The sequence below is a fragment of the Marmota marmota genome, unplaced genomic scaffold (genome assembly GCF_001458135.2).
Source record: "Marmota marmota marmota unplaced genomic scaffold, marMar, whole genome shotgun sequence".
Lineage (NCBI taxonomy): Eukaryota > Metazoa > Chordata > Mammalia > Rodentia > Sciuridae > Marmota > Marmota marmota.
In genome coordinates this window covers 25,883,186-25,911,176 of record NW_026000068.1, presented here as the reverse complement: position 1 = coordinate 25,911,176, position 27,991 = coordinate 25,883,186, and the positions used below count along the sequence as shown (strand labels likewise).

The 27,991-nt window shown below is 32.6% G+C and overlaps 1 protein-coding gene across 2 annotated transcripts in view; it reads left to right on the top strand.

The window, feature by feature from the left end:
* Adgrl4 (adhesion G protein-coupled receptor L4) overlaps positions 1-27,991 on the top strand; it is a 102,195-nt gene that overhangs the window by 59,790 nt on the left and 14,414 nt on the right. Inside the window, exons 4-13 of one of the 2 annotated variants that reach the window (XM_015490560.2) lie at positions 158-307; positions 704-774; positions 1,706-1,885; positions 1,995-2,178; positions 3,481-3,597; positions 7,680-7,885; positions 14,455-14,628; positions 15,859-16,062; positions 17,663-17,883; positions 18,008-18,074. In XM_015490560.2, coding sequence (XP_015346046.1) covers positions 158-307; positions 704-774; positions 1,706-1,885; positions 1,995-2,178; positions 3,481-3,597; positions 7,680-7,885; positions 14,455-14,628; positions 15,859-16,062; positions 17,663-17,883; positions 18,008-18,074 — 1,574 coding nt within the window. The remainder of the gene's footprint in view (positions 1-157; positions 308-703; positions 775-1,705; positions 1,886-1,994; positions 2,179-3,480; positions 3,598-7,679; positions 7,886-14,454; positions 14,629-15,858; positions 16,063-17,662; positions 17,884-18,007; positions 18,075-27,991) is intronic. The other variant, XM_015490561.2, reaches the window with a different exon arrangement.

The window sequence follows — 27,991 nt, the reverse complement described above, 5'->3', positions numbered from 1 at the left end:
CTTGTTTTTTTTTCTGCTTTTTACCAAATGATAGGATGTTTCTTACTTTCTTGTACAGTTTGATATGAAATCACCAACCATATGTAATACTGCTATCAGCAAGGTAAACAACTATTTGAACACTAAATTAAAAAGCTAATTTTTCGAATATTTCCAGATATAGATGAGTGCAGTGAATCAGTTGTGTGTGGTGCTCACGCGGTGTGTGAAAATGTGAATGGTGGGTACAACTGCTTCTGTGAGGAAGGTTATCAGACATCCACAGGAAAGGCACAGTTCATGCCTAATGATGGCTCTTACTGCCAAGGTAATTTATGTTATTAAATTTTTTTGTGTAGTCAAAGAACTATGTAAAACATTTACAACACAATTGTGAAGTATCAAAGAGTTATATTTCCAAGAAAATGTGCCAGCATTCATTTGTGTCTATAAAATGAATTAAGAAAAGGGTATTGTTTTATTTAACAGAAGAGGTAGGCAGCATGTTTTATGCATTTAATATTCATTCCTTAATCCTTTAAACTACTTTCTTCCATTTTCTACAAACCATTATGTATTCTAAAATTGAAATGGAAACTCTAGTGTTAAAGAATATGATTTTATGAATTTTTATGAATGAGTGACCAAAATTATTGTCATCAATATGATTAGCTTAAGAAAATATTTTTTTAAACTTACCATGTAATCTATTTTTTTCCTGCAGAAAATGTGAACGCAAACTGCCATTTAGATAATGCCTGCATTGCCAAAAATATTAATAAAACTTTAAAAAAAGTAAGTAGACAAGCTGAGTTCAAATTTATTCTCTTTTGCCATTTTGGTCTCAATTAAAATAATTCCAATGTCTTATCTCAAGAAGAGTAAGTATGAGTTGAACTTCAATCTAAACTTGTGATAATTGTTTACATATAAGGTCTAAATATTGTGTAACCATTACAAATAAAATTAGTTTTAAAATCTCCAAAGTGTTGAGGTTTGGAGATTTTAAACTTCTTCAGGTTTAATTTATGTAATTTGTTCATTATTCAGTATACTGGAAAATTACCTTCTTCCTATAAAGAAAGTTATTAAATAAAATAGTAAAACTTTTCTTTGACTCCTGATCCAATCCTATGTTCTAAGAAGACATAGTTGAATACAACTAGATTTTGTACTTCAAAGTGAATACTTCAAAGAGCAAATAAAGTCAGACATTCATAAAATTATTGTCATGTGATTGAAAATATGAATCTCAACAAGAGCAATCAACTATCAGCTAAAGCAAATTTCTCTTTGATCACATAGTAAAGAATCTTCTTTGGCTGATTAAAATCTAATTTAAGTTATGAAGTTATAATTTATCACTTAGGATATCAATATTTATAAGGAGTAAGGAGCTTAAATATTAACATATTTTTTGGTTAAGATATAATTCCATATTGGAATATAGGAAGTTACTTTAAAAGTTATTTTTTAAATTGTCCATTCAAATACATTCTGTGTCTTTTATGAAGAAAATGCTATGCTTTTTAAGTTATCTACTAATCCCTTGAAAATAATTCAGATTTAATTGATGCATGTTTTGGTTTAAGTTTAATCTGGTAATTAAATATATATGTATCGGACAAGAAAACCAACATTAGAATAAATTTAACATATGAGTTTTATTCTTGAAAAGCTATAAAAGTCTAAATTGGATCCCTTGTCTGGACTCATTTTTCCTTAGATGGGACTAATAAAAGAACCTATGGCTTTGTTACAAGAAGTCTATAGAAATTCTGTGACTGAGCTTTCACCGACGGATGTAATTACATATATAGAAATATTAGCTGAATCATCCCCCCTACTAGGTTACATGAATAACACTATCTCAGCCAAGGACACCCTTTCTAATGCAACTCTAACTGTGAGTATGTTGAGCTTTAACTTTTAATATAATTCATCTTTACATTTTTTCCCTACATTTGGGATTAGTGAAGAATTCCAATATTTTTAAGACTTACATTCTTTTATAGGAATTTGTAAAAACCATGAATAATTTTGTTCAAAAGGATGCATTAATAATCTGGGACAAACTGTCGACGAATCACAGGAGAGCTTATCTTACAAAACTGATGCATACTGCTGAACAAGTTACATTAAGGATTTCTCAGAATTTCCAAAAGAGCACTCAATTTGATACAAATTCAACTGATGTAGGTAAGACTTGAAGGTCAATTTCAAAGCAATAGTGTTTTCAGCCAAGCCAGTCTCCAAAGGAGGGATGGGTATTTAAAACAATGTTGGTAGGTTTATCAATGTAGAAGTGAATAGCGATGTATAGTGCAGGAGCTATATGAACAAAGTACTGCACAGAAGAAAAAATGACTATAGAGGTGCTGCTTCCTTCCTGACACATCCATCTTTTCCCATCCCTGAATTGTTTAGCATTTAAATATACAGAGCACATTACCTTCCTGTTATTTGCAGTCAGTTATGTTATAACTTCTTAGAATCTATTTTGACCAAAGATAGTGACATCAGATCTTCTTAGTATATTTAAATATCTGTTTAGGAACCCTTTGCTTTTTGATAATATAAAGTAGTAAATATGGTAAGTTAAAAAGTTCCCTGCTTAATGCAATTTCATACTAAAACCATTCATGATCTTGGGTCAAATTAAGGATACCTATAAAGTTGTCCTAAGGAAGCAAGATATATTTTTTAAATAATCATTGCATTTTGTTATTACATTTTCTGGGTTATGACCTGTTATGTAATAGTACATTACAAAAATAATTATCAAGATTTCACCACTTATCAAAATTAGCTTTGTAAGCATTTTGATTGATATATGGGGGCCCTAAATTTCTAGATATTGCTTCAAAAAAGGTAAAAATCACCAGCTAAGGGAATTATCTCACACGAATTTAATTCATTCACTCTTCAGATAGTAAGGTATGTTATAGATAACATACTCTAAGTAGATGTTGCTTATCTTGGGTTTAGTAATTATGTATGAAGGCCCTTGAATGCATATGTATTTTATCATTTATTTAACTCAGTATGAATTAAACCATGAGTGCTATAATGAAATGAAAAATTAAAACGTCATATTTTTAAGATATAAATTATACTGTTTGCTTAGCACTTTGAGACATGCCTCTAATAGCCTGTAATTCCAGAGACTGGGGAGGCCAAGGCAGGAGAAAAGCAAGTTTCAGACCAGCCTCAGCAACTCAGCTAGGCCTTAAGCAACTTATTGAGATGGTGTTTCAAATAAAAAATAAAAAGGGCTGGGATTTAACTTAGTGATAAAGCACCCCTTGTTCAATACCCAATACCAAAACAATAACAACAAAAAATTATACTGCTTGGATATGTTCAGAATATGTTCATTCAATAGGAAGATGAAATATAATAATGATGGATTAAACTGTCTCTCAATAAACAAATACATTGACTATGAATAGTGAGTAAACTAATTTTGGAGAATTTATGATTTTCATGGTTTTGTTTCAGCTTTCAAAGTTTTCTGTTTTGATTCATATCACATGAAACATATTCATCCCCATATGAATGTGGACGGAGATTATATAAAGATCTTTCCAAAGAGAAAAGCTGCATACAATTCAGATGGTAGGACAATCTTATATACAATGTATCAATGAATTTGCAATAAAAAGTTGTCATGCATTTGATTATATCACATGCACATATAATGTGTGTTTTCCTATATAAAAATATTTAATGTTTATTTACAGAATATCTACATTTTGTATTTAAAAGTTTCACTTTTAGTACCTGAGGAAAATTTTAGCTGACCTGGGTCTTTATTCTTCTTCATGAAAACAAATTTGAGATTGTGTGAAACAAAATATAGATCATGTTTATAAAATACTAAGTTATTTAGACCTCTCTTTTCACTTGTCATTTCTTAGCCTTTGTACAGTAAACCCTTAACTAACCTAAAGACAGCATTATTTAAAAACTTGAATCAGAGAATGCTAGCACCAACAGTCAACTTAATTACTATATAATTTATATCTCATTTTATAGATAATGAAACTAAGGTGCAAAGTTAATGGATTCATCTCCATGCTTATCAGAAACTAATACAGAATCAGTACTAGACAGGAGGATGTTAAAAAAGAAATCATCTCAACAATATTTTCCCTGTCAACTAACCAGAACCAAACAAGTAGCTACTATTTAAATTTAACCATTTATCTGCTCTTTCAGAGCAGTAAAGCTTAGAAAAATCTCTGCTGATAGAAGAATTTTTATTGCAGTTGTTCTCATGTGGGTAAAAATATATTACCTAGGAAAACATGAATCAGAATATATCTTCAGATAATATGTGGATGGTCATAAATACAAATGAAAAAAATATACAAGACACACAGAGTCTCATGTGTAGACACTATTTCATAAAAAAGATGAGATTTCTTTCTTATTAAGAACATGGTATACATCCTTTCTCAGAAGAAAGCCTTTTTGTTTTGTTTTGTTTCCACTGCACTAACCAGGGATTTTTTTTTCGTCATTCATCAATATTATCCTCTCCATTCTTCCTGTCATTTTCTATACAATTGTAAGAAACGTATAGTCATAAAACAAAGGAAAAGCCAGATGGTGCATGCCTGTATTACCAGTGGGTGGGGAGGCTGAGGCACAAGTTCAAAGCCAGCCTCAACTACTTAGCAAGTAGATAAACAACTCAGACCCTGTTTCTAAATAAAATACAAAAAAGGGCTGGGGATGTGGCTCAGTGGTTAAGTGCTCCTGAGTTCAATCCCCAATACCACATCCCCAAAAAAAATAATCGAAGGAAAATAACTAAACCACACTGCCTTTGAACCCTTGACACTAAGTTATACCACATTCTAATTAGCTAAGTCTCTCTATATATAATACTAATGGCAATTCCAAAGAACACAAACTGTTGAAAATTCAAAGACATTGAATAGTGTTTAGAGGTTGGGAAAAAAAAAAAAAAAACATTGAAAATAACCATTATAGTGACAGATGATGAAATTGTCATGGAATTAGTATCTCAAAAGGATACTGTCGGATTGCATGGTAGCTTTGTTATATTTAATGATTGCACATATAAACTGACATTGAAAGGCATAGTAATGTCAGCTCTCGATAAAGCAGAATGAGAAAATGTATTTTCCTCAAGGTTGGATCTTAAATATAAGGGCAAATCTAACAAACTGATCATACCCTCTCAGTGATATTTATGTGTGATTTCACTTATTGACAGCATTCATAACTAAAACACATGTATTTTTTAAAACATGCACATTGCCATTTTAGGAATATGTAGTAGGTCCATGGGGAACAGCTGATTTTTAATATTTTTTATAGGCTGAATTTTAGAAGAATGAAGGAAAGGAGCTGAGGATGAAAAGAACAAGATTCAATACTCTGACCAAGGTTTTGTAATAAAAAGATAATAGACTTTTATTGAGAGATTCCACATGCTTACTTTTAAATTTCTTATGAAATTCAAATAATATTTAGACAACAAAATAGAGAAGCATATAAAGTCCTGTTGAGAAGATGCTTTTAGTTATTCTCAAGAGAAGTAGCAATAAAGAAGTGTGAGAACAATGATTCTCTAAGGAGTTCATTGCATAGTCTAGTTTGAAACAATTGATCTTGGTTTTTAACATATAGAAAAACATAATTTCTGTCATACTAATAGTTTTCCAGTAGTTTGTACTGCAACTCATGATTGGATCATGGTAATAAAAAACTTTCTAAATATCATCTTAAGGAAATAGAGGCCAAAAAACAAAATAGGTAAATCTAAGGAAAAACAGTTACTGAATGACAACCCTTTAACAAATTTATGTAATTGTTAATTTAAAGTACAGTCCCTCCAGAATTCAGCATTTTTTTTTCCCATTAATAAAATGCTCAAGTATTGGTTCTAGTCATTGAATTAAAGGCTATATCCACTTCTTAGAAAAGGTATGGTAATATTAATAGATATTAGAAAGATCATAGCACAAAAAGACTAACATAAAACTTTATTAAGAAGAAAAATGGGGAAGGATGGGTAATGATTTAATAGGAAATTACCTACTCTTTTCATACTACCCCAGGTTTTTAATTTCTTTCATTAGTGATTGACCCCTAGTTTTTGAAGATATAGATTTGGTAAGAGAGCTCAAACCTAGATCAGGGCTAGAGTGAGTGAAAAATCATAAGAACTGGAAAAGGTTCAAAAGTTTGAGAATGAACAAATATTGAAACAATATTCTTAAAGGTAATCAAAGGGATTTTGGAGCATTCTCTATGGTACCCCTTGCCCAAGGTAAAAAAATAGATGTTAAATAATATTTGTCTTTAGATAAGATAGCAGTAAGTAATAGAATTTTTGGTTCCACCTGCTCTTTCGATTCTTCATTTGATTTCAGACCATCTCTTATTACGACCCCAAAGAAATCACTATTATCAACCAGATGTTGTATTGGCTGAAAAGGTTTTTAGGCCCTTGTCTCTCCACAGTAAAGCCTGGGATATTTGTCTAAATCTCTTGGAGTCCTAATTGCACTAGTCCAACTGTGTTACACTAACACCCATTTGTTTCTTTGATATAAGTGTTTCTAAGTTGACAGGAAAATGTTCTATGTGCTATACGTGGTTCAAGCAATCTGTTAACATCTCCAGTGGTGCCTTTTAAAATTGCCATAAGAAATATGCATAGGGATACACTTTGGCAACTTTTGCCTTACATAATCATATTGAAGAATACTAATAGATATTGATAATAGTAATATTATTATTTATTAATTCTTAATTAATATTAAGAATCATATTGTTAGTATGATGTGGAGGTTTCCAGTTTTATTATCACAGGACTTTGTTTTTGATGATGGTATCATTATTTTATTTATAAATCTGCAGTATTGGTTTACATTCTAATACACTGCATTGTGGAATGTCAGGGGACCCCATAAATGGCTGCTTCTCAGGTCAATCCACTTCCTCCTCTGGCACACATTAAATAAGAGCATGTTCAGTGAGAATAACGTTAAACTCAGTGGCAAGTCACCCAATCTTAAACTTTCTTAACCCATTTTGTCCCACTGGCCCAGATGTGGAACATCCACAAAAACTTAAATATACTATATATATAATATGAATTTCCATAATAATATAATTATGTTATAATGTAATTGCAAGGTAATAATATTAATATTACATGTAAGCTCTAGATTATGATTTCCAACCTCTCTTAATGTACTTGTGTCAACTTGGTTGGAATATTTGTGGAACTGAAAATTTGAGACTTAATGAGTGAATTCTATAAACCTGTGATAATTTTCTGTCAGTATCTCTCCAGTTCATATATTTGCACATGGAAGTAATAACTCAAACTTTTACCTTTCAAGTGAATATGCTTCACATTCTGGTTGATCAAGATTTAGATGTAACTTAATCTGGAACTATTTTTCTCTAACTATTGTGTGTGTAAAGGGAAACCTATAGTTCATGATCATTTTCAGATCCATGGAGATCAGACAATAATAGCAGTCTTACCATCGTTTGATAATGTATACATGGGCTTAGTGTGGCCCAGTATCTGTGTATTTGTAAGGCTTCCTTAGAGTAAAATTTTTGTTTGTTCGATTTTTATGTTTAAAAGGTTCAACATAATTTTTGTTTCATAAGAATCTTACTAAGCATATGAATTTTATTAATAGGCAATGTTGCAGTCGCATTTTTATATTATAAAAGTATTGGCCCCTTGCTTTCATCATCTGACAACTTCTTATTGGAACCTCAATCTTCTGATAATTCTGAAGAGGAGGAAAGAGTCATCTCTTCAGTCATTTCTGTCTCAGTTAACTCAAATCCACCCACATTGTATGAACTGGAAAAAATAACATTTACATTAAGTCACATAAAGGTAAGTTGTTTTTTTAGATGGTGATACATTCAGAGAAATAATTTTTTTGTTGTGGTATTGTCACTTTAATACATGTGAGTTTTATAGTTTAAAAATATGGATGTAAAAATAAGAGAGTAAAATGTTTTCAACTAACTTTTCTATAAAACATTTTTATACTCATAGTGTTCTTTGAAGTTTCTGATCAGTACCAAAGAATTTACATAATTGGTTCTCTAAAATTGTTATATTTCAGTTTTATTCTTTTAAGTACACTATTCATTTTGGAAGTTTTCATGCCTTCAAGAAATGAATCATGAGAAAGTATCACAGTTGAAAATATAAATGCACTTGTTCAATAAGTGAGGTCCTTAGTTTATAATTGTAATTTAAAACAATGTTTGTAGGAATTTGGGTGTGGAGTAAAACAAAATCATACAGACTTTTATAAAATTTCATACATAGCCAAAACCACTTTACTCTTTTATTTTTATTCAAAATCATTTTTAAATTCAAATATAATTAAAGCTATATAGTAAAAAGCACCATTTGAACTAGCCAAGCTATTTTAGTTCCCAGTGAATAGGGAAACTCAAAAATCATGGATTGTTTGCTACTTTAGTACAGTTGATGATTTTCCTGGGCTTTCAGCAGAATTTTGGTTTTTATACATGGTCAAAGAAACCTTCAAAACTCCATTTGAAGAACCTTGAAGCTGGCCATTATATTCATGTGTTCATGTTAGTGGGGAGAAACTTTCTAAACCAAAAGCATACATACGCATACACATAATGCAGATGTGTCATTGTTCAATGAAGACTTCTAAATGAAAGCAACTAAATGTATAGAAAATTCAAGTAAATAATAGGTAAACAATGATAAGCATTACAGAGAGAAAAAGAAGTGTGAGTTTTTTAAGAATGGAAACTTGGACATAGTTTTCATTTTTTATTTAAATTTATATTTAACTAATACATAAAAACACAAAAATTATATATATTTATGGGGTATCATGATATTTCAATAAATGTATATATTACATAATGTTTTAAATCAGGTTAAACATATCTGTCTCTTAAAATTTCATTTCTTTATGATGAAAACATTCAAAATCTTTTCTTTTTGATTTTTGACATATACAGTATACATCATTTCCATGGTCACTTAAGTATGCAAAGTAACACAACAGAAATTCTTTCTCTTCAAGCATAACTTAGCACCTATTAATAAACCTTTCCCCATTCCTCTCTTCCTCCTATTCTCCTCTCTTTTGGCAGCCACCATTTTATTGTCAACTTCTATGACATCATCTTTTATTCCATGATTAAGTGAGATTTTATGATGCTTGTCTTTCTGTTTCTGGTTTACTTCATGGAACATAATTATTTCCAGTTCCATACTTGTAATCACAAATGGTTGGAATTCATTCTTTTTGTGGCTTTATAGTATTCCTTTGGGTGCATGTACCACATTTTTTTATCCATTCATCAGTTGATGGATCCTTAGGTTGTTCTCATTTCTTTGCTACTGTGAATAGTGCTTCAGTAAACATGAGAGTGCAGATATCTCTTTAACATGCTTTTGTCATTTCCTTTGGATATACAATCACTAGTGAGATCATTGGATTATATAGTAGTTCCATTTTTAATTTTTTTGAGGAATCTCCATACTTTTTTTCCATCATGGCTGTACTAACTTACATTTCTACCAACAGTATTCAAGGGTTCCCTTTGCTCATCCTTTCTAGCACTTATTAACTTTTGTCTTTTCATAATAGCCATCCTAACAGATGTGAAGTGATATCTCACAATGATAATTAGTGAACTTGGAATTTTTTTCAAACAAGTTGCCATTTGTATATCTTCTCTGAGGAATGTCTATTTATGCCTATTTCTCATTTTTAATAAGGCTGTTTTTATTGTTCCTATTTTTTTTCTTTTCTAGTTTTTTATGTATACTTGATATTAGCCCCTTGTCTGATGTGTAGTTAGCAAACATATTTTCCTATTCTGTACCTTGTTATTTCACTCTATTGTGTACTTTGCTGTAGAGAAGACTTTAAGTTTGATGGAATCTTATTTGTCTATCTTTAATTTTGATTCTCATGCTTTTGTGATCAGAGATACTAAAGGTTTTTGTAGCTTAAAGTTGCAAAGACGACCCACTTCACTTTTTTTCTTTTGACAAAGAAACAAAACATAAAGCACACATGTGAAAAGAAAAAATAACCCACTTCACAATAATTCATGGAAAGACTTAATTGTCCTTGATCTGCCCACCTGTACAAATGTTTTGTAAATCAAAATAATGACCCTTACTTTCTATTTATTCCCTGCATCCTCTGTCTCTGAGAATGACAATTTGACCCCTTTTTATTTTCCCTGAGAAAACAGAAGATGTCTCATACATAATAGCATTAGTGACTTAGAGTCTCCCATAATTTATCTGTGACTTGACTAACTGATATGCACCTTTTATTACCTCAGAGGAATATTAATAGTAGTAATAATATTGATAATAAAAATAATAGTAAATAGTACAAAACAGTGTTATCATGCCATTTCTAAATTATTCAATTCTCATAAGATCCATATGCATGATATACTGTTATCATATTTTATACATAAGGTAGCTGAGACTTCAGGAGATTAAACAATTTGCATGTGGTCAGTTGGCAATCAGTTGGAGAGGATGGCATTCCTCTGCAGACTTCCTTCAGAACCTTGCTCTCAATAGCCCTCATTCTTTTGCCCAATCTGGTACTCTTCAAATCCTTGATGATCTAATTCCCAAGAGAATTGGCTTCAGCCATTACCTCATCTTTCCTGGATCTCTCCACATTTACTCCAGTGTGTTAATTAATGAATATACTCAAGTCTCTGACTTCTTAAAGTTTCTTTGCCTTTGTATCTCACCAAACCTCCGTAACTCTTCATTTTATACTTCTAAAAATAGGTCTTACCTCCTAACTGTCATCTTTGAAAGATTCAAATTTAGTTCTTTTACCTGTTTTCCCCCATGATAGACAAACTTCCTGAGCCACCCATCATCCCATGCTTACCTCCAATTTCCAATAAAATCAGTTTTCAATGTCTGTAGTGTTGTAACTTGGAATGTGTTATTTGCAGCTGAAACATGAGGCTGAATCTTTTCCTACAAAGTAATTGATACATGTTTGCTTATATTTCTGTATATCCATTACTAATTTGTTCCCAAACTCTATGATGGTACCGTATGCCTTTGAAAACACAGAAGTACATGTGATTCTCTGTTAGAAGTTTTCTTTCTGTAAAGTTGCTGTCCCTATGATCTATGCTATGGTTGCTGTGCCACCATGAGCCTCGCTGTCCTCTCACCATCACCCTATACATACAGTCCCCTCTCTTCTGCATCAGGCTCCATGTTTCCCCAAGCCAATCTCATCCTTTTTCTTGGTTTATTTGTGTATTTTGGTGGCATATTCTCTGGTGGCTACTTGAGAAAAAAAGCATAGAAAGTCACGTTTTAAGCCCTTGCATTATCTGGTTATATATCTCATAGATAGAGATGTAGCTATAGTGAGTATGAAATACTCATTGATACTTGTGTGGGTGTGTGTGTGTGTGAGAGAGAGAGAGATATATATCTATATTATATCTATGTATATTATATCTATATTTATATACCTATCTATATATATCATCTCTCTCTCTCTCTCTCTCTCTCTCTCTCTCTCTCTATATATATATATATATATATATATATATATATTAGTTATCTTAGTCCTTGAAGCTAAGCTCCAGCCCTTTATGCAGGAAAGAAAAACTAATAGGCTTTTATATATATCAAATATATCATATTATATATTAATATATCATCTATACCTACATATCTATCTATACTATCTATCTATGTATCAATATTTTGTTTATATCTTACCATTGTGTCTTCTAGATTGTAGTGGCACCCTCTTCTCCACACAAAAAAATCTTAACCAAGTTTTGCCAGAAATCTTCACCGTAATTGATTTTAAGACTATAAGCAAAAGAGACTCTACAAAAAAAGTTCAATGTAGTTAAACTTCCTATTTTCCTGTTGCCCTGTTTTACTTGGCCACTGGCCTGGAAGAAATCAGCACTCCAGGTGCTAAACGCCCTTTACTTGTTTTTCACAAACATGAATTCAGTATAGTACTTTGTAGAAGTATGTTTGCAAATGCAAAATGTGATAAAAAAAAGACAAGTCCTTTAACAAGGCCTCTGGCCTTGAGCTGGGGCTTCACAGAGATGACTACATTTCTAAGAGAAGTTACCAATTGGTAACATCTGGCAGAGGGAGGAAAGAAAGGGAAGAAGACACTCTCTCCTTCTCAGGTGTTGTCCTTGAAGGGTTAACTTGCCCAGAACAGGGAAAGAAAAAGCTGTTTTTATGTGAACTTCTGCTGAGTGTGAACTTCTGAGCCTCTGCTCTTACATGCTGGGTATAAAATTCTGAAATTACCTGAACTTGGGGTTCAGGGGATTAATTGATTACAGCAAAAGCTGTGCCCTCTTAACCTGGCTACAGCTAAATAAAACTGTTTCCTGCTATCTTCAGTGTCTTGCCCCATCTGTCCCTACAAGATAATATCATGATGCATGACATTGGGTTATGAATTATAAATGTTTTTTCTCAGAACTTTCTAGACCTTGCTCATATCTTCTAACTTCAAGGCTAACCTGGAGAAGTAGAACACAATTAATATTTTAATTAAAATTTATAGTCTTTTACATGTTCTCTCTCATTCCCTCTCTTTATCCCCTCCCTCTCTCACTGTTTCTCTCTCTCTCTCTCTCTCTCTCTCTCTCTCTCTCTCTCTTTCAGACTTCTCAGATCTTAAAATTATTCTCAGTATTCCAAAATCTTTGAGCTGGACTTCAGTATGGGTCTTTATTCGTTAGTTATAGTAGAAATTTTGAGAGTCTGTATAGTCTGAAAATGTTTCAGCATCAATTCTAGAAAATATTCTGTTAATTCTTTGCTAATTTCTCCTCTCCTTGTCCAGTTTCTCTGTTCTCTTTTTCTCTTCCTCCTTTTCTTTGTTAGACTTTCAAGTCAAGCTTCTAGTTTAAAAAAAAAAGTTTCATATTTTTTATTTCTCTTTTCATCCAAATGTTTTTTTTTAGTTTTCCTTTATATACAATTTTCATGGAAAAGTTTCACTCTTTTTTGACCTTAATCTTGTTTAACAAATGTAGTATCTCTTCTTTCAGATACACTTCATGTATGTTTTTAAACTATTATCTGCAGCCTGCATGGCCTTCCTCCTGATTTCCTGTTTGGCTGGATATCCTTGGTCCTACCTCTTTGGTTTTAGAGCTTGTTCTCTGGTGTCTAGTGGTTCATGGCTATCCATCCTGTTTAATACTGAGGCAGAGCATGCTCTAGTAGGTTTGTGGCAGTGATGTGCTTCACCAGAGAGTTTTCATGGGGAGGTTCCTGGCTCTGGCATTGGAAGATCTTAAAGATCAGTAACAAAAGCCAATTTCTCTTGAGCCTATCCGTTTTCCTTTCCTGCATAAGGTTGGTAGCTTAGCTTCAAGGATTAAGAGAACTAAGAAAATGTGGGTGGTGGCGGGTGGTCGGGGGTAGAGGTCCAGTGTGTAAACAGACCTCACCTGACTGCTCTTTTCCTGAATGGCATCTGTGTGTTCAGTGGACTTTGGACCCCCAGTCTTACAGTCCCTCTGTTTCCACTGGCATTGGATCAAATTTCCAGTCCATTAGATAAAGGTGTTCCATTTTCTCCATGTAGCCTGATCTAGAAACCTTCTAGTCATCTCTTCAACTGAGCTCCATCCTTGTCTTCTCAGACTCACCCCAAACTCAGACTGTGTCAGTGCTCCAACTGTTGCCCATAAGAGTTCTGCTATTTATTGAACAACCATTCCTTGTCTGTGTGATGGAGCTCTGGTTTGATTTCATCAGCTCTATTCTCTCTCCTCTTCATGGTGCTGTATCTTAACTGGCTTCTGGACACTTCTGAAGGGTTCCTGTCTTCTCACTTCAGGGTTTTCTATTTGCCACTTCAACTGTGTGGAACCTTCTGTTCCCCAGTCTGTAGGGCTCTCTCCTCCTTCGTGGAGTTATCTGTTTAGACACCACCTCCTCACACCAACTTCCTTTCCATTTTCCTCTTTCCCAGATTTACTTTTTACATTTAATAACTTTTCATCCCCAACTAGGATATAAGGTCACGGGTACAAACATTTTCATATGTTTTGTTCAGTATTATATTTTGAATACATAGATAGGGCAAACATTCAGTAAATAATGAACATTTTTTAATAAAGATACATATGATGGTTTATACATTGAGTTGAAAAATATACCCATGATCTCCTTTAATAATATAAATGATCACAACTCTGTGACATAAGATTGATAAAACAACATTGTTGCAAGACAAATTTCAATTCTTTCATATAGCAATAACCTGCATTTATTAGAATTCATTTTATGCTTTATTTTCTAGACATTATTGTAATTGTATTAATGGTATTTTAAATAAAATTAAAGCAACATTATGTAACTTTTTCTTTTTTTCCATCAGTAAAATGTTTCTTTTTCAGATCACAGATAAGTATAGGACTCAGTGTGCATTTTGGAACTATTCACCTGATACCATGAATGGCAGCTGGTCTTTGGAGGGCTGTGAGCTGATTTACTCAAATGAGACCCACACCTCCTGTCGTTGTAACCACCTGACCCATTTTGCAATTTTGATGTCTTCTAGTTCTTCAATTGTAAGACAATTTCCCACTGCATATATATAAATCTGGCTATGTTTCTTTTTCTGCTTTTATTCCATACAGTTCAAAAGAATAATTTTATGTTTTTCTTGGATATAAATAGCATATATAATATAATTATAAAACCAAACATATTTTATCTTTCTTTTAGTCTCTTTCTCTCTGCCTTATAAGATATATCTAGTTTGGACTTTAGGTTATTTCTAATCTATGATTTATCTAATCTGTAATATCTAGTAGATTACATATTAAATTAAATATCCATCTATAAATTCTTAGTGTTTTACGCCACTTGAACATTATAATGATTTATGGAATCTAAGGGTCTTTGTCTTTGTATTGAAAATTTATTTTTAATAGTAACAGAGTACCCTCAAATATTTAATATTTATTCAAAAATGACACATAACTAATATCATGTTTTTAGCAATATAGAATCCTGCAAGATTTTAAAACATGAAAAATCTAAGATGACTAATTTCATAAAGTGTATTTTCCTTTAGTAATATTTTACTTACTTATTTTATGCTTTGTTATTTTATATCTCTGAATCATATCTTCATGAGATTATATATTTGCATCCATTCATACTTAGAATTCATTATTAAGTTTATAAAATGGCCCAACAAGCCTGCCTAAAGTAATGTCAATTTTAAAGATTATTTTTTCAGGGTGTTAATTAAGCAAAGAAGTCTCTATTCTATATGTAAAGATAAATACTTATCTAATTAGAATAAAACATTTTCCATTTCAGAGTCTTTGGACTATGCTATTTGGGTCTTCCACATATTCAGCTTTTCTTATACCTTTGTTTAATGTGTTTTAGATGAATCACTGCATAGAAATAAGAGTTGGACTTACCACTGATAAATCCATTTTAATTAACCATTTCCCATTATAACAATAAATTGTCTTTCCAATATCATGAAACCAATGATGATAATATCATTAGACCATAAACTAATAAATACTATGTTTAAGGGGAAAAATCACTGATTAGAGTACTGTTGAAGTGAGTGCTATGTGATTTATATCACATTCTTCTGGATATTGAGTATTTTCAAAAGTACAAAATTTTTCTCATCTAAATGCACATTTGTATTTTTACATTTTATGAACATTTTGATTAATGGTTCACCAAAAAGGAAGTTCATTACATGTTGTAATTTCTTTGACAGGTTACTGAGTTATTCTTTTAACAGCTTTATTATTATTTCTCCTTAGGGCATTAAAGATTATAATATTCTTACAAGGATCACTCAGCTAGGAATAATTATTTCACTGATTTGTCTTGCCATATGCATTTTTACCTTCTGGTTCTTCAGTGAAATTCAAAGCACCAGGACAACAATTCACAAAAATCTCTGCTGTAGCCTCTTCCTTGCAGAACTTGTTTTTCTTGTTGGAATCAATACAAATACTAATAAGGTGGGTAGATTTACCTACTCTCTATTTTATTTTAAATTTTTCTCTTTCTTAAATATTTGTGTCCTAGAAACATGAATTGTAATGAAGGTCTTAATGGGTCAAACATACTGTATAAATTTTTCTTAACCTATCTTTCCTAAGTTTGATAACACTAATGTGTCTAAGCAACTTGAGTCCATTAAGCAAAAATGTTCCTCATTATGTTGAATTATTGGGACAAATTAAAATTTCACAATAAACTAAAGAATGTTTTGTGTTTAAATGGTCATTAAAGATCAAGAAGAGAAAGAATTGGAAACAAAGTTCACCTTAGGATCCAACAGAACATAAAAGCAACTAAACTTCATAGAATAAAATATAATCAATTGATTCTACCTATTCTCTACACTTTATTAATGCCCCTTTCCCGTGATTATGGATGCAGTCTTACCGAACAATTTCATATTAGGTTCATCTAGGTCCTCCTAGAGGCAGACACTGAAATGGGATCACATATGCAATAATTTTTTTAGTGGAAGTGACTATGAGGATAAAATGGGCCACAGGAGCTTGGAGAGCAACAGCGCACCATGCAGGTTTGAGCTGAGAGAAAGGAGGAGAAAAAAGGAATTGAAGAAAAGAGGAAAAACAGGAATGGGTGGAGAGTTTACACAACAATTCTAAAGAAGTTCAGCACAGTTGCCAAGGAGTTCTTACAGGGGTCCATGAACCAAAGTCACCTGTCCAAGGTATCCTTAGCTCTCAGGAACAGGAACATGGTAGTAGCCCTGCTCTATGGGTGGCTGGTTGGCAGGCAGCAGCCAGCAGGAAGTGTGAACGTGGCAATGGATTCCCTACAACAGCAGCAGCTAGAACCTATGTCTCTGCACTCCTTGAAGCTGGAGATTACAGAAGTGTATTGTCATGATCAAACAATGGCAAAGTGCCTCCAGAATTCCATTCTCCTTAAAAAAGTCCCAAGGACTGAAACTAAAAATCAGCTATCAAGGTTTTCTTCTGGAAATTGGGTGTACATCGTATCTATTTTAAATACTATGCAATGGACTATAAACTCCTAACATAATTTTTTGTTTGTTTGTTTTATAACATTATTAGGACATCTTTCAATTTAACACACCTCCCACCATCCCTCAATGCCTATTTCCTCTTTCAGTTGTCTCCCAATATCATCCTTTCTCCAAAAATAATCCTTATAGTGTTTATTACAAATATTTTTTTTCTTTTTTTGAGCCTGAATAAAATAAAGGAGAATATAGATGTGTCCAAAGCAGAAGTAACCTTAAATATAACATAATCACCAAGATTCCATGGTTTACATGTGAATAACCCACAATTTTCTACACAATGTAAATTTATACAAAGAATGTCTTTGCACAAGGGCCATAACTTAGCTCTATCACAGGACTAGTTAATGTCTTCTATTGTTGAAGCACAGTTCTTCTAAATCAACTAGAAATAGCACATCTTTAAAAACTGACATGACAGGAGTATTTTAATGTCATCCATCATGCATAGTGGCATAATTTATGGAGGAATTCAAGATTTTATGTTATGATAATTTTAAAAGCAAATGCTTATGGATTCTTTCTTTTATTTCTAGCTCTTCTGTTCAATCATTGCTGGGCTGCTTCATTACTTCTTCTTAGCTGCCTTTGCATGGATGTGTATTGAAGGCATACACCTCTATCTCATTGTTGTGGGAGTTATCTACAACAAGGGATTTTTGCACAAGAATTTTTATATCTTTGGCTATCTCAGCCCAGCTGTAGTGGTTGGATTTTCGGCAGCATTAGGATATAGATATTATGGCACCACCAAAGTGTAAGTTAAGTTCTTAAGCATTTGAAAGACATTTCTGAATATATTTAGCATGTCTTTGAAAATGTTGCTTGTTAAAGTACGGAAAAACATATTTATGGACTTTACTGTTTTTTTTTTTTTTCAGATGTTGGCTTAGCACAGAAAACAACTTTATTTGGAGTTTCATAGGACCAGCATGTCTAATCATTCTTGTACGTATATATAAAATTGTTATTAAAATTTAAAAAAATGATTAAGGGGTGCTTAAAATTTCCAGCAATCAGGTATTTTATTTTTAAGGAGAAAGGATTTTGAACACTGTACAGTATATGATTTATTAATATTTTACATATATTGCATTGCAACTGAGAAAAATATATACCTTATAAATTCTAAGCAATTATAATTCATTTGCCCCTTTTGGGGGAGGATTGATTTCTGCATAACATAGTAAAAAGCATTTTACTTATCAGGAGCCTCTTGGTATACTTCAATACTGAGAGTGTGCCAACCAGCTGATAATCTGGTATTGCAGATGTTTATGTTATTTAATCTTTTATCGATGATCGGTCATCTTTGAAGATTAGACTGTCATCTTTATAGTTTTATCATCTTTATGTACCCTGTCATCATAAAGTGATTTTAAACTAAATTGCAACGTCAGAAACAGGAACCCACTATTTCTCAGAAGCAGACAAGTCATATATTGATAGTCCTATTTCAGCAAGGAAGAGGGCCTTTTAATTCTTATTGAAGGTGGTTTCAAACCTACAAATTTGGCAGGTATTATATGTTCCATTCTAAATAAAGACATTTTTATATGTCTCAAGAGCATTTCTAAGTGCTGAAAGTTTTCAACAGCCGTTCTGAATATAATAGTCTGACAATGAATCCGGGAGGTATGACAAGACTCTAGAATGGAATGAATTGTCAGTAGAAGAATTGTGACAATATTTTGGACAACTTTGTTCTATGTTTTGACCAAAAGCTAGCCATAATTTTAATATCCTTTTTCTGTTTTATTCTTTTCCCTGAGTCTTTTATGGTTGCATGAGAACTGATAAGTGGAGAAAAGCTTGAAATGCAAAGCAGAGAATTTTCATCAAGCTTTATTTTTTAATGGTGTGGATAAAATCAAGTGCATTCAGAAATTATACTCCCTAATCATCACAGAAAATTGTTTCTAATTCTCACAATTAATCTAGCAATATTTTAAGCCACTGGGTAGATTTCAGTTAAAACAATTTCAGCTAATTTATTATAACTACAGTATTTTCAGCCCACAAAAGAATACAGACTGAATAGCATCCTGTTCTCCTATACCCTGGATACTGGGGATTGAATTCAGGGGCACTCAACCACTGAGCCACATCCCCGGCTCTATTTTGTACTTAATTTTGAGACAGGGTCTCACTGAGTTCCTTAGCACCTTGCTTTTGCTGAGGCTGGCCTTGAACTCTCTATCCACTGGCATGTGCACCACCATGCCGAGCTGATATGAGTATTTCGTGTGAAGACATATTACAGATATTCTAACTTTACTGATTATTCAGTAAATTCTTTCCAGCATGGACAATCTCTGATAACTGTTTTATACCAGTAAAAGTTCTATGAAATAATGATTCTTAAAGATTAGGTGAAAAATAGCAGGCTGGAAATTATGCTCAAAACAGGAAAAATGGGAGCATGTTTCTCTAAAGTAAGAAAGGGAAAGTGCTCTCTGAAATAGTTTTTTACTGTTATTTATATAAGTAAAAAGATAACTTTGGATTATCTTATAGTAAGGTGTTCAGGCTTCAGCTGGGCTTATCTAAAAATGAGTCCTGAAAACTTTCCAGAAGTCTAAATGGACATCATCATACTGTTCCAGGCTGGAGTTAATGAACCAATTTGTCTTCTGTACAGTTGCAGTATGATAATCATCCCCAAGTTAACCAGAAGGTCAGGATACTTAAGAAATGGGCAAGGCACCTCAGTTTTACTCTAAAACTAAATATTGCTTTTATTTATAGTATTTTTTAAATAGCAGAAATTCTTTTTGAAGCAAAGTGAATTAATTAACTCTGGTTATATCCATTCAATACCAATGCTGGAAGGTAGATAATGTGATGTTAAATGAATTTTTTTCTCTTGTTCAAGGATAGTTTCTAGTCCAAAGATAAAGTAAAAAAGATTGGGGATCAAATATTTTTGGCCCGACACTTACCATGGGTCTCACTAAGAGTCAGTAGAAACAGCTGTAGTCCAAAAAGAAGAATGGAGAGAGGGTCTCAAGAACTGATGGCCCAGAGTGAGGCATCCTTGGTTTTTGAGGAAGTGCAATGTCCTCTATAGGAAGTTCTTCTTTTCCCCACCTAGTGAGGAAGAAAATTGGTGCTCCCCATCTCCTGAAGAGAAGGTGAGGAGGGGCACTCCAAAGATGTTGCAGGAAGTGGATCTGACATGGTAAAAGAAAAATGATCATCCTGCTCCCTGATTGCTGGTGGGACTGTAGAACTCCCATGTCTCCTTGGTATATTAGAACAGAGTAGGAGGAACAGTTTTTGGAAAGAGTTTGACATGTGTCTCCTGATTTGAGGCCAAATGTGAACATATAACACCTACTTTTGTCTAGAGTTTCCCTTAGGCTGCATGCTTGCTTTGGAATCCCCAGTAGCAGGAAAGGAAAAAGATATCATATGGTGAGCCTAGGAGTAAATTATGGGAAACACACAAACTTCAGCTGTTCTATGCACACAGAAAATTTAGAGAAGTAAAAAGGAATTGCACGCCTGCCCAGATCAAATGAAGTTATATACATACACCTAAGGGAAGGGGTTGAATAGAGACACGGAAGCCTCCCTCTGAAGAATAGAAGGGATTAAGATAGAAATGAACTACTATATAAATGCCACAAACTGATATTACTACCTAAGTGGAGACCATTTTATAAGCCAAGAGTATTGACAAGAATAAGAACCAAATTAAACTAAAGCGATGTCCTGAAGCTTCCCCATCACTGATAGGTGACCAGAATTTTCTAGCCCTAAGAGGAGATGAGTTGAGTCTGGACCATGGAAAAAATTATCCAAAAATCAACCAGGCACACTTACTCCAACGGCTCAGTGTATCTCATGGATACAAACCACGTGTACTCCAAAGTCCTGGGATGGAAAAAGGAGTAAAGACCAGATTTTCTTTTTCATCTAAAATTACTAAAAGCAAAGGCATGTAGATTTGTCAGAGTCTAAAAGGGGAAAAAAACTTGTCTTTTATGTTATAAAACAAGTTAAAAATTTCTTTCTAAAATGGGTTCAGATGTTCAAAATTGATCACTTGACATTTGGGGGATCTGAGTTATCTCCTGACTGGAAAATCACCATCATATGTTTGGGAATATTCTAGTAGGTAAAGATGACAAGACAGATAACTAAGTTCACCATGTTAATTGGGTGCCCTGAATATAATGGACATACCAGAATTATCCCAATCTGCTAGAGTATCAGTGAGAGAGCAAGACAAAACAAATGAAAAAGAACAACATATAATTACATTTAAGTGATACTGGTAAGATGTGGGAGCCACCAGTATAAGTCACCATAAGTATTCAACACAGCTTCATCAGATGGAAGACCTTGTTTATGGGCATAGTGAGTAGTAGATCCTACTTTATAAAAGGAATGGGCAGAGGATTAAAAGGGTGAACGTAAGCTTCTATCAAATAACCCTGTAAGCCTGCCAGATCCCTTTTGAGCAAGAAAGAAGGGCAATTGAAAGCCAGGTCATACCTGACATAAACTAAAGTATCACTGCTACTCTATTATTAGCAAAATTCAAGAATTATCTTTTCATAGATTCTTCACTCCTGAGTCTAGGTTGTCAGTAATTATAAAATTTTTACCTCCATATATAAACTCATCTGTTTCTTCTCCTCCATGTCTATATTCTGTCCTTTGTTTTCTTAAGTGCCTAGTATTAATAAAAATAATAAGCATTTTTTTAAATTTTCATTTTATTGAGTATCCACTACTTTTGAAACACATAGTTAATACTTTAATTCTCAATCTCCCTAAATCACTTATATTTTTATTATGCCATTTTATATTGAAAGAAACAGGTCTTTTGATTCAAGATATTAAGTGATTGGCCTAAAACTATTAGTCTACAAGTAAATGTTGGCATGAAAGCTTGAAACTCTTCCTTGCCTTAATATAGAACCCACCTTTCATTTTACTTCTTTTGCAATTGCCTTCTGATCTATCCTTCTACTCCCATTCTTTCTCATTTCAAGTTAAACTATGCAGAATATACTGCCCAAAACCAAATTCACATAATGGGAATATTAATTTTAATCCATAATATGTCTGTCCATGGTCAGTATCAAAACATTCTTTGTGTATTAGTATATTCAGTGGTTTAAATACCTCAATGAGAGCTGTTATGTGTGTCGCATTTATGTGTGATTTAATTTCTTTCAAAGAAGAATAAATGGAGGAATAGAGTATTTACACTGCTCGCCCAACAGCTAGTAAAAACCCTAACCAGAACTTCATTCTTGGATTTGAATTCATTGTCTGCTTTCTTAATTCCAGTGCTGCTAGTTCCCCTTTGCCTATAGTTCAATGCTGTAGGCTAGTGTATAAAGTTCGCAGTAACCTGCATATTCTCAGCCTATTTCACACTGCATATCTTCACACCACAATCTCTTCAAGAATTTTATCCTTGTTACACTACTTCCTTTCCCTTGGATGTTTTCTTGATTCCTTGCAATCAATAATCCTGCCACTTACTGCACAGAGTCATGAAAACTTTCTCCAACATGTCCCATAGAAATTTGATTCTAACTCTATACAGTACTTTTAAAAAAATATTTATTTAGTTGTCAATGGACTTTATTTATTTATATGAAGTACTGGGAATCGAACCCAGTGCCTCACACATGCTAGGCAAGCATCCTACCACTGAGCCACAATTCCAGCCCTCTATAGGGCTTTTAATGGTTTATTTTGTAGCACATATTAATTTTCTATGTGCATGACACTATTTTTTGTTCACTCTAGAATATAGAGGTAACTAGAAAGACCTCAGTGATAATTTGTGTATTTTAATGGATCCATTAATAAAATCATAGTAATATATGAAACAGCAAGAAAATACTATGTGATCTTAAGCTATTTGTGAAATCTGTGCCCTGGTTCCTAATAGGTAAATGAAGACAAATAATGTTATCCCAATACAACAAGATGATAGTAAAAGCAAAAACAAATTTTTGAAAAAGCATCCATTAACAATTAAAAATGGAAAATGTATAGCGATTTGAAGGACAAGCTTATCACCCTTGTATTTTTATCTTTAATAATCAAATGAAATGAAAGACAAAATTTAAAGCCAAAAATGTCATAGCCAAAAAATTATATGCAATTGAATGTGTGCAAGATTGAATATAGAACGTGTGTATGTGCAGATCCTTGACTTTTAAAATATTGGTGAATATGTGACAGCATTTAATTATAGAAAGATACAATTATAATATATGTGCCTATTACTATATAGAATTTGTTATGTCTCAAGTATACTCTGCCAGGAAAAATTAACTAAATAAAGCAAAGAAAAACCATAGAAACCTAATGTAACTAAAGAGCATTTATTTTCTAGAACAAAGATAAAATATAAGTGAACTTTCAATTTTAAATAGATAATCAGTGGCAACATTTTATGGCTTTGAATGAGGGATAAGATTTCTTTTATACTTTTGTTTAAACAAGGCTGGGAAGATTTGTACTCCAGAGAAGAAATCACGATAGAACACTGCAATCTCTTTCATTTTTTTCATGAAATCTTGCATTTCATCTATAGAGTAAGGACTGGGTACCTTAAATTGTATTTGCTTGTTTGTAAGGATGGAGCCTGGGGTATGCCTGATTTGGGATTATAATATAAAAACCCTTTGAGACAACATATAAATGAGTAAAAACAAATTAGTTCAGCACTGGTGGCTTTTTCTACCCCCAGGTATGTTGTTTCAAACAAATATTCAAGGTTTTAATCTACTCTGATAAGTGTTAGCTACTTAGCTATTTGAACAGCAACATTTTCTGCATTGATCATATGAAAGTACTTCCTCAGGTGTTGACTCATTAATATTAAGGATCTCTTAAATTCTGAAAAATGAACCAGTGACCCCATTGATTCTATCTATGAATCACTACATTTAAAATTTAAGATTGTAACTCTACATGAAAAGGCCTTTCTATGCTTTTGAAAGAGTGAGCTATACAAGAAAGAGACTTCTAAATCTTTGTTCAGCAAGCTGCAAACTGAAGATAATTTCTATAATTTTTCTTCAATATTTTTAATCTTTAGTGCTGAATTCTTTCAACAAAAACTACATAAGCTATTAGATTCAAGTACACAAATATAAAAAAGAGTTTGTTAAAATAATTTAACTTTTAAATAGAAATTGAACTTTCCCATAGATACGTTCAGTATTAAAGAATAGAATTTGCCTGATTGAAGCAAATACTAATTAAGCTATGTCCAAATAAGGCATTTCTTTTAAAAAAAATGAGTTTTCATTAGAATTTAAATCAAACTCTTATAATTGAGTGTTGTTATATTGCTACTCTTACATACTTTTTTCAAGATTTGCCCAGAACTTCCTTCACTTTTTGTGGTGGTCTCCTCTATAATTGCTTTTTCTTTGTCTATAATGTCTTCATTCCCTTTCCCCAGGAGATACCTACTGAAACCTACTAAGAATGAATTCCTATGTAACTCTTATAAGACAGGCCATGTCTATGTAGATATTTGTTATGTGACATATTCTGTTTATATTTTTAATTGCACAAATTTTAAAAAATTAAAGGAAATGTAAGTACTACAAAATTGTGTAAAAATTGTGCATGCCATCTTGTACTCATAGTTTAACTATTTCTTCATATGTACTCTGTACCTTTTCAGATCTTGGCTCTGTGTATGTATATATACATTTGACTCCAAATTCAAACTAGGTGAATTATCTGTAACCTATAATATATCTTAGTGATATTTCCTCATTAGCATCTATCATTTTACCATTTTGTAATTGCATATTATGAATGTGCAATGATATTTAACCACTTCCCTAGAGGTGAATATTTAATTTGCTTCCAATGTTACCTTATTACAAATAACATTACACAGATAATCCTTGTTCCAGTACAGTTACATCTAGGCATTAAATATAATTGTGAAGAAGGCTTTCTAGAAGTAGAAATGCAAGTAAATGTACAGGTTTTTAAATTACAAATTGCTTTCAAAATAACTTCTTCAATAGACTTTTACACCAATGGAAGGAGAGGATGCTCTTTTTCTGACATTTTGCCATCAATAGATTTTTGTCTACTATGGTGTCCTAATGGCTTAGTTGAATAATATAAATCAATAGAAAGGATGATAGGCCAGGATTTCATAAGAGTGATACAGTTGATGTATTGGAGCAAATCTTTGTTGTGAAGGCTATCCTGTGCATTAGAGGATGCTCAGCAGCATCTCTGGCCTGTATTCACTAGATTCCTGTGGTACCAACACCTAGGCATGGCAAACAAAAACATCTCCAAACACAGCCAAATGTCCCCTGGAGTAAAACTATCTCTGTGCATCTGAACCAGTAGTCTAGACTTGGACGTTAAGTACCTCATGTAGGAATGCATTTTGGACTCTTCCACTAATAGACTTAAGAAAAATAATTACAATCAGGGTGTGGACACTATACTTTGGATGGCCACATAAAGTGCTATTAGAAACACTGCCCACTGTAATTTTAAATATTGTGGATAACAGCATCAATATTACAATTAAATATTTTAATTTAATGGCATCACACTTTTTAGGTGCATCTTTCAGTGACCTCTATGATTCCAGGCACTTTAATTATCTGACCTTTCCCCATATTTTATAATTATAATAAGCATTTCAGTGTGTATAACATTTCTTTACTTTTTTTCATGTTATTCTGACCTCCTTGAAAAAAAATAGCTAGAATTTAAAAATAAAATCAATTGGAGTTTTTTTAAAAAACAACAGAAAAAATTACATTGATAGTTTTAATATGTTCTCATATATGGAAGTTATGTTCTTATTATAAATACTTTCAAAAATAGTATCCTTGGGACTCAGTAGAAAATTTCACAAGAATTGAATAACTTTATAGATATTAGAGATCCAAAAATATTTTTTTAAATAGAAATAACTAGTACCTCCTTATGAAGGTAGCTTTATGGTGAAAGGGGAAACACTGTGGATGATGCAAGAGTAATACAGTCATTAGAAGTATTACTCCCCTTATGCTTGTATAATCTTTTAATCTTTCAAAACCTTTTAATATATCTCAGTTAATCCTCAGAGTTTCTCTAATACAATAAAATAAAAATAGTAACAGCATTTAGTAAATGATAATGCTTTACTAGATTTTCACACTGTGTACTATAATCTTGACTTATCTGTTTGTAAGTACCTAAAGGGACTCTGCTATTTATAATTTAAAGAACAAATTCCTTAAAAAGTACTGATTACACTAAAGCATAGTATGTACATTATTGCATAGCTAACGGATAAGGCCTTCAAGCATCTGTTCACTAAGAATTCATAAAAACACTTAAACTTGACCAAGAGCACCGTGCATGTGCTGATCATCATTAGGGGATCATTTTATCATCCTGAGGGTAACACAGTGCACTTGCAACAGTGAAGCGTTCTTTGAATCAGTCTTTATTACACTTGCAGAATTCTTACTCCACATCTTCTAATGCAAAATAAAACAAAACAAACAAACAAAAAATACATCCTATGGTAACTGATAAAGAAGAGAACCCAACTTGTTCAGTTTTATATGCAGCTTTTAGTCCTTAGAGTTTAATTCACATTTCAGTGGACAATAGCTACCACTATGCCTGTACTGTATTCTATGTAGGTAGAAAGCAAGGCTGCGTGAACTGAAGCAGTGTACTCAGGATCAACCAACCACTGAGTAGCAGGAGCCAGCTCAAGGGTTCAGGGCTCACATTCTGCACTGTTTCCTTGCCACATGTCCTTTCAGCTCTCTTTGCACACAAATTTGAAGGGAGTAGATTGTTAGGTTTATGAAAACCTTGTTCCTGCCTTCTGGTTTCCAGAAATGGCTTCAGGATGAGTTGTGGGAGAACTAAAAACTCAGATCTTATAAATATTATTCATAAGCTAGGTACAGTGACACACACCTGTAATCCTAGAGACTCAGAAGGCTGAGGCAGGAGGACTGCAAGTTTGAGACCACTATGGCCAACTTATTAAGATTCCATATCAAAATAAAAAAGGACTAGGGATGTAGCTCAGTGGTAAAGCACTATGGGTTCAATTCCCAGTACCCCCCCCACACAAACACATATTTCATAAACTTTAAATTCTCTATTTGACTTGGTGAAGGCAGCAAAATACTTTTTATCTTGTTGAAAATGGAAGAAATAATTGCTAATATAAATGTCTCTGCCTCCATTTAGTATTGGTTTACTTAAATGTTTTCTAATAAGAATCTCCAACAACTAATCAAACTATCCAACTTAAAATTCTGAATGCATCAGAATACAAAGCAATACTTATAGTCTAGGTATTCATTTGCTCTTTTGAATGATATTCATTAATAAGTAACTTTCAATCCATCAAATTATTCAAATTCCACTTTGTTTTTTTCTTGTAGCAAATAATCTGAAAGTGTGAGTTATTACTTCACCCATTTTTCATTGTCCTTCATTTCATACTTCTAATTTGAAGATCTACTTTATTTGAGGAAAAATATGTTCCATTAGATCCTTTAAAAAGTCTGTATAAGTTTCTGTAGCAGTAACCCTATAAATAAAGACATAATTAAATAAAAGTTTGGGTACTGTGGAATGAAAATACTTGCAAAATTAGGTACTACTCTTTGGATATTTTGTAGGTCAAAGATTTTATCAAGTATTAATGCTCTCATTAAGTTTGTGTTAGAAATTGAGTGGATACAAATGAAGGAGAGACTTTGCTCTTAAAAAGTATATTAAGGCGATATATATAGAGAGAGATATATAGATATCTATCTATCTATCTATCTATATATATATATATATATATCGCCTTATATATATAAACACCTCTCTCT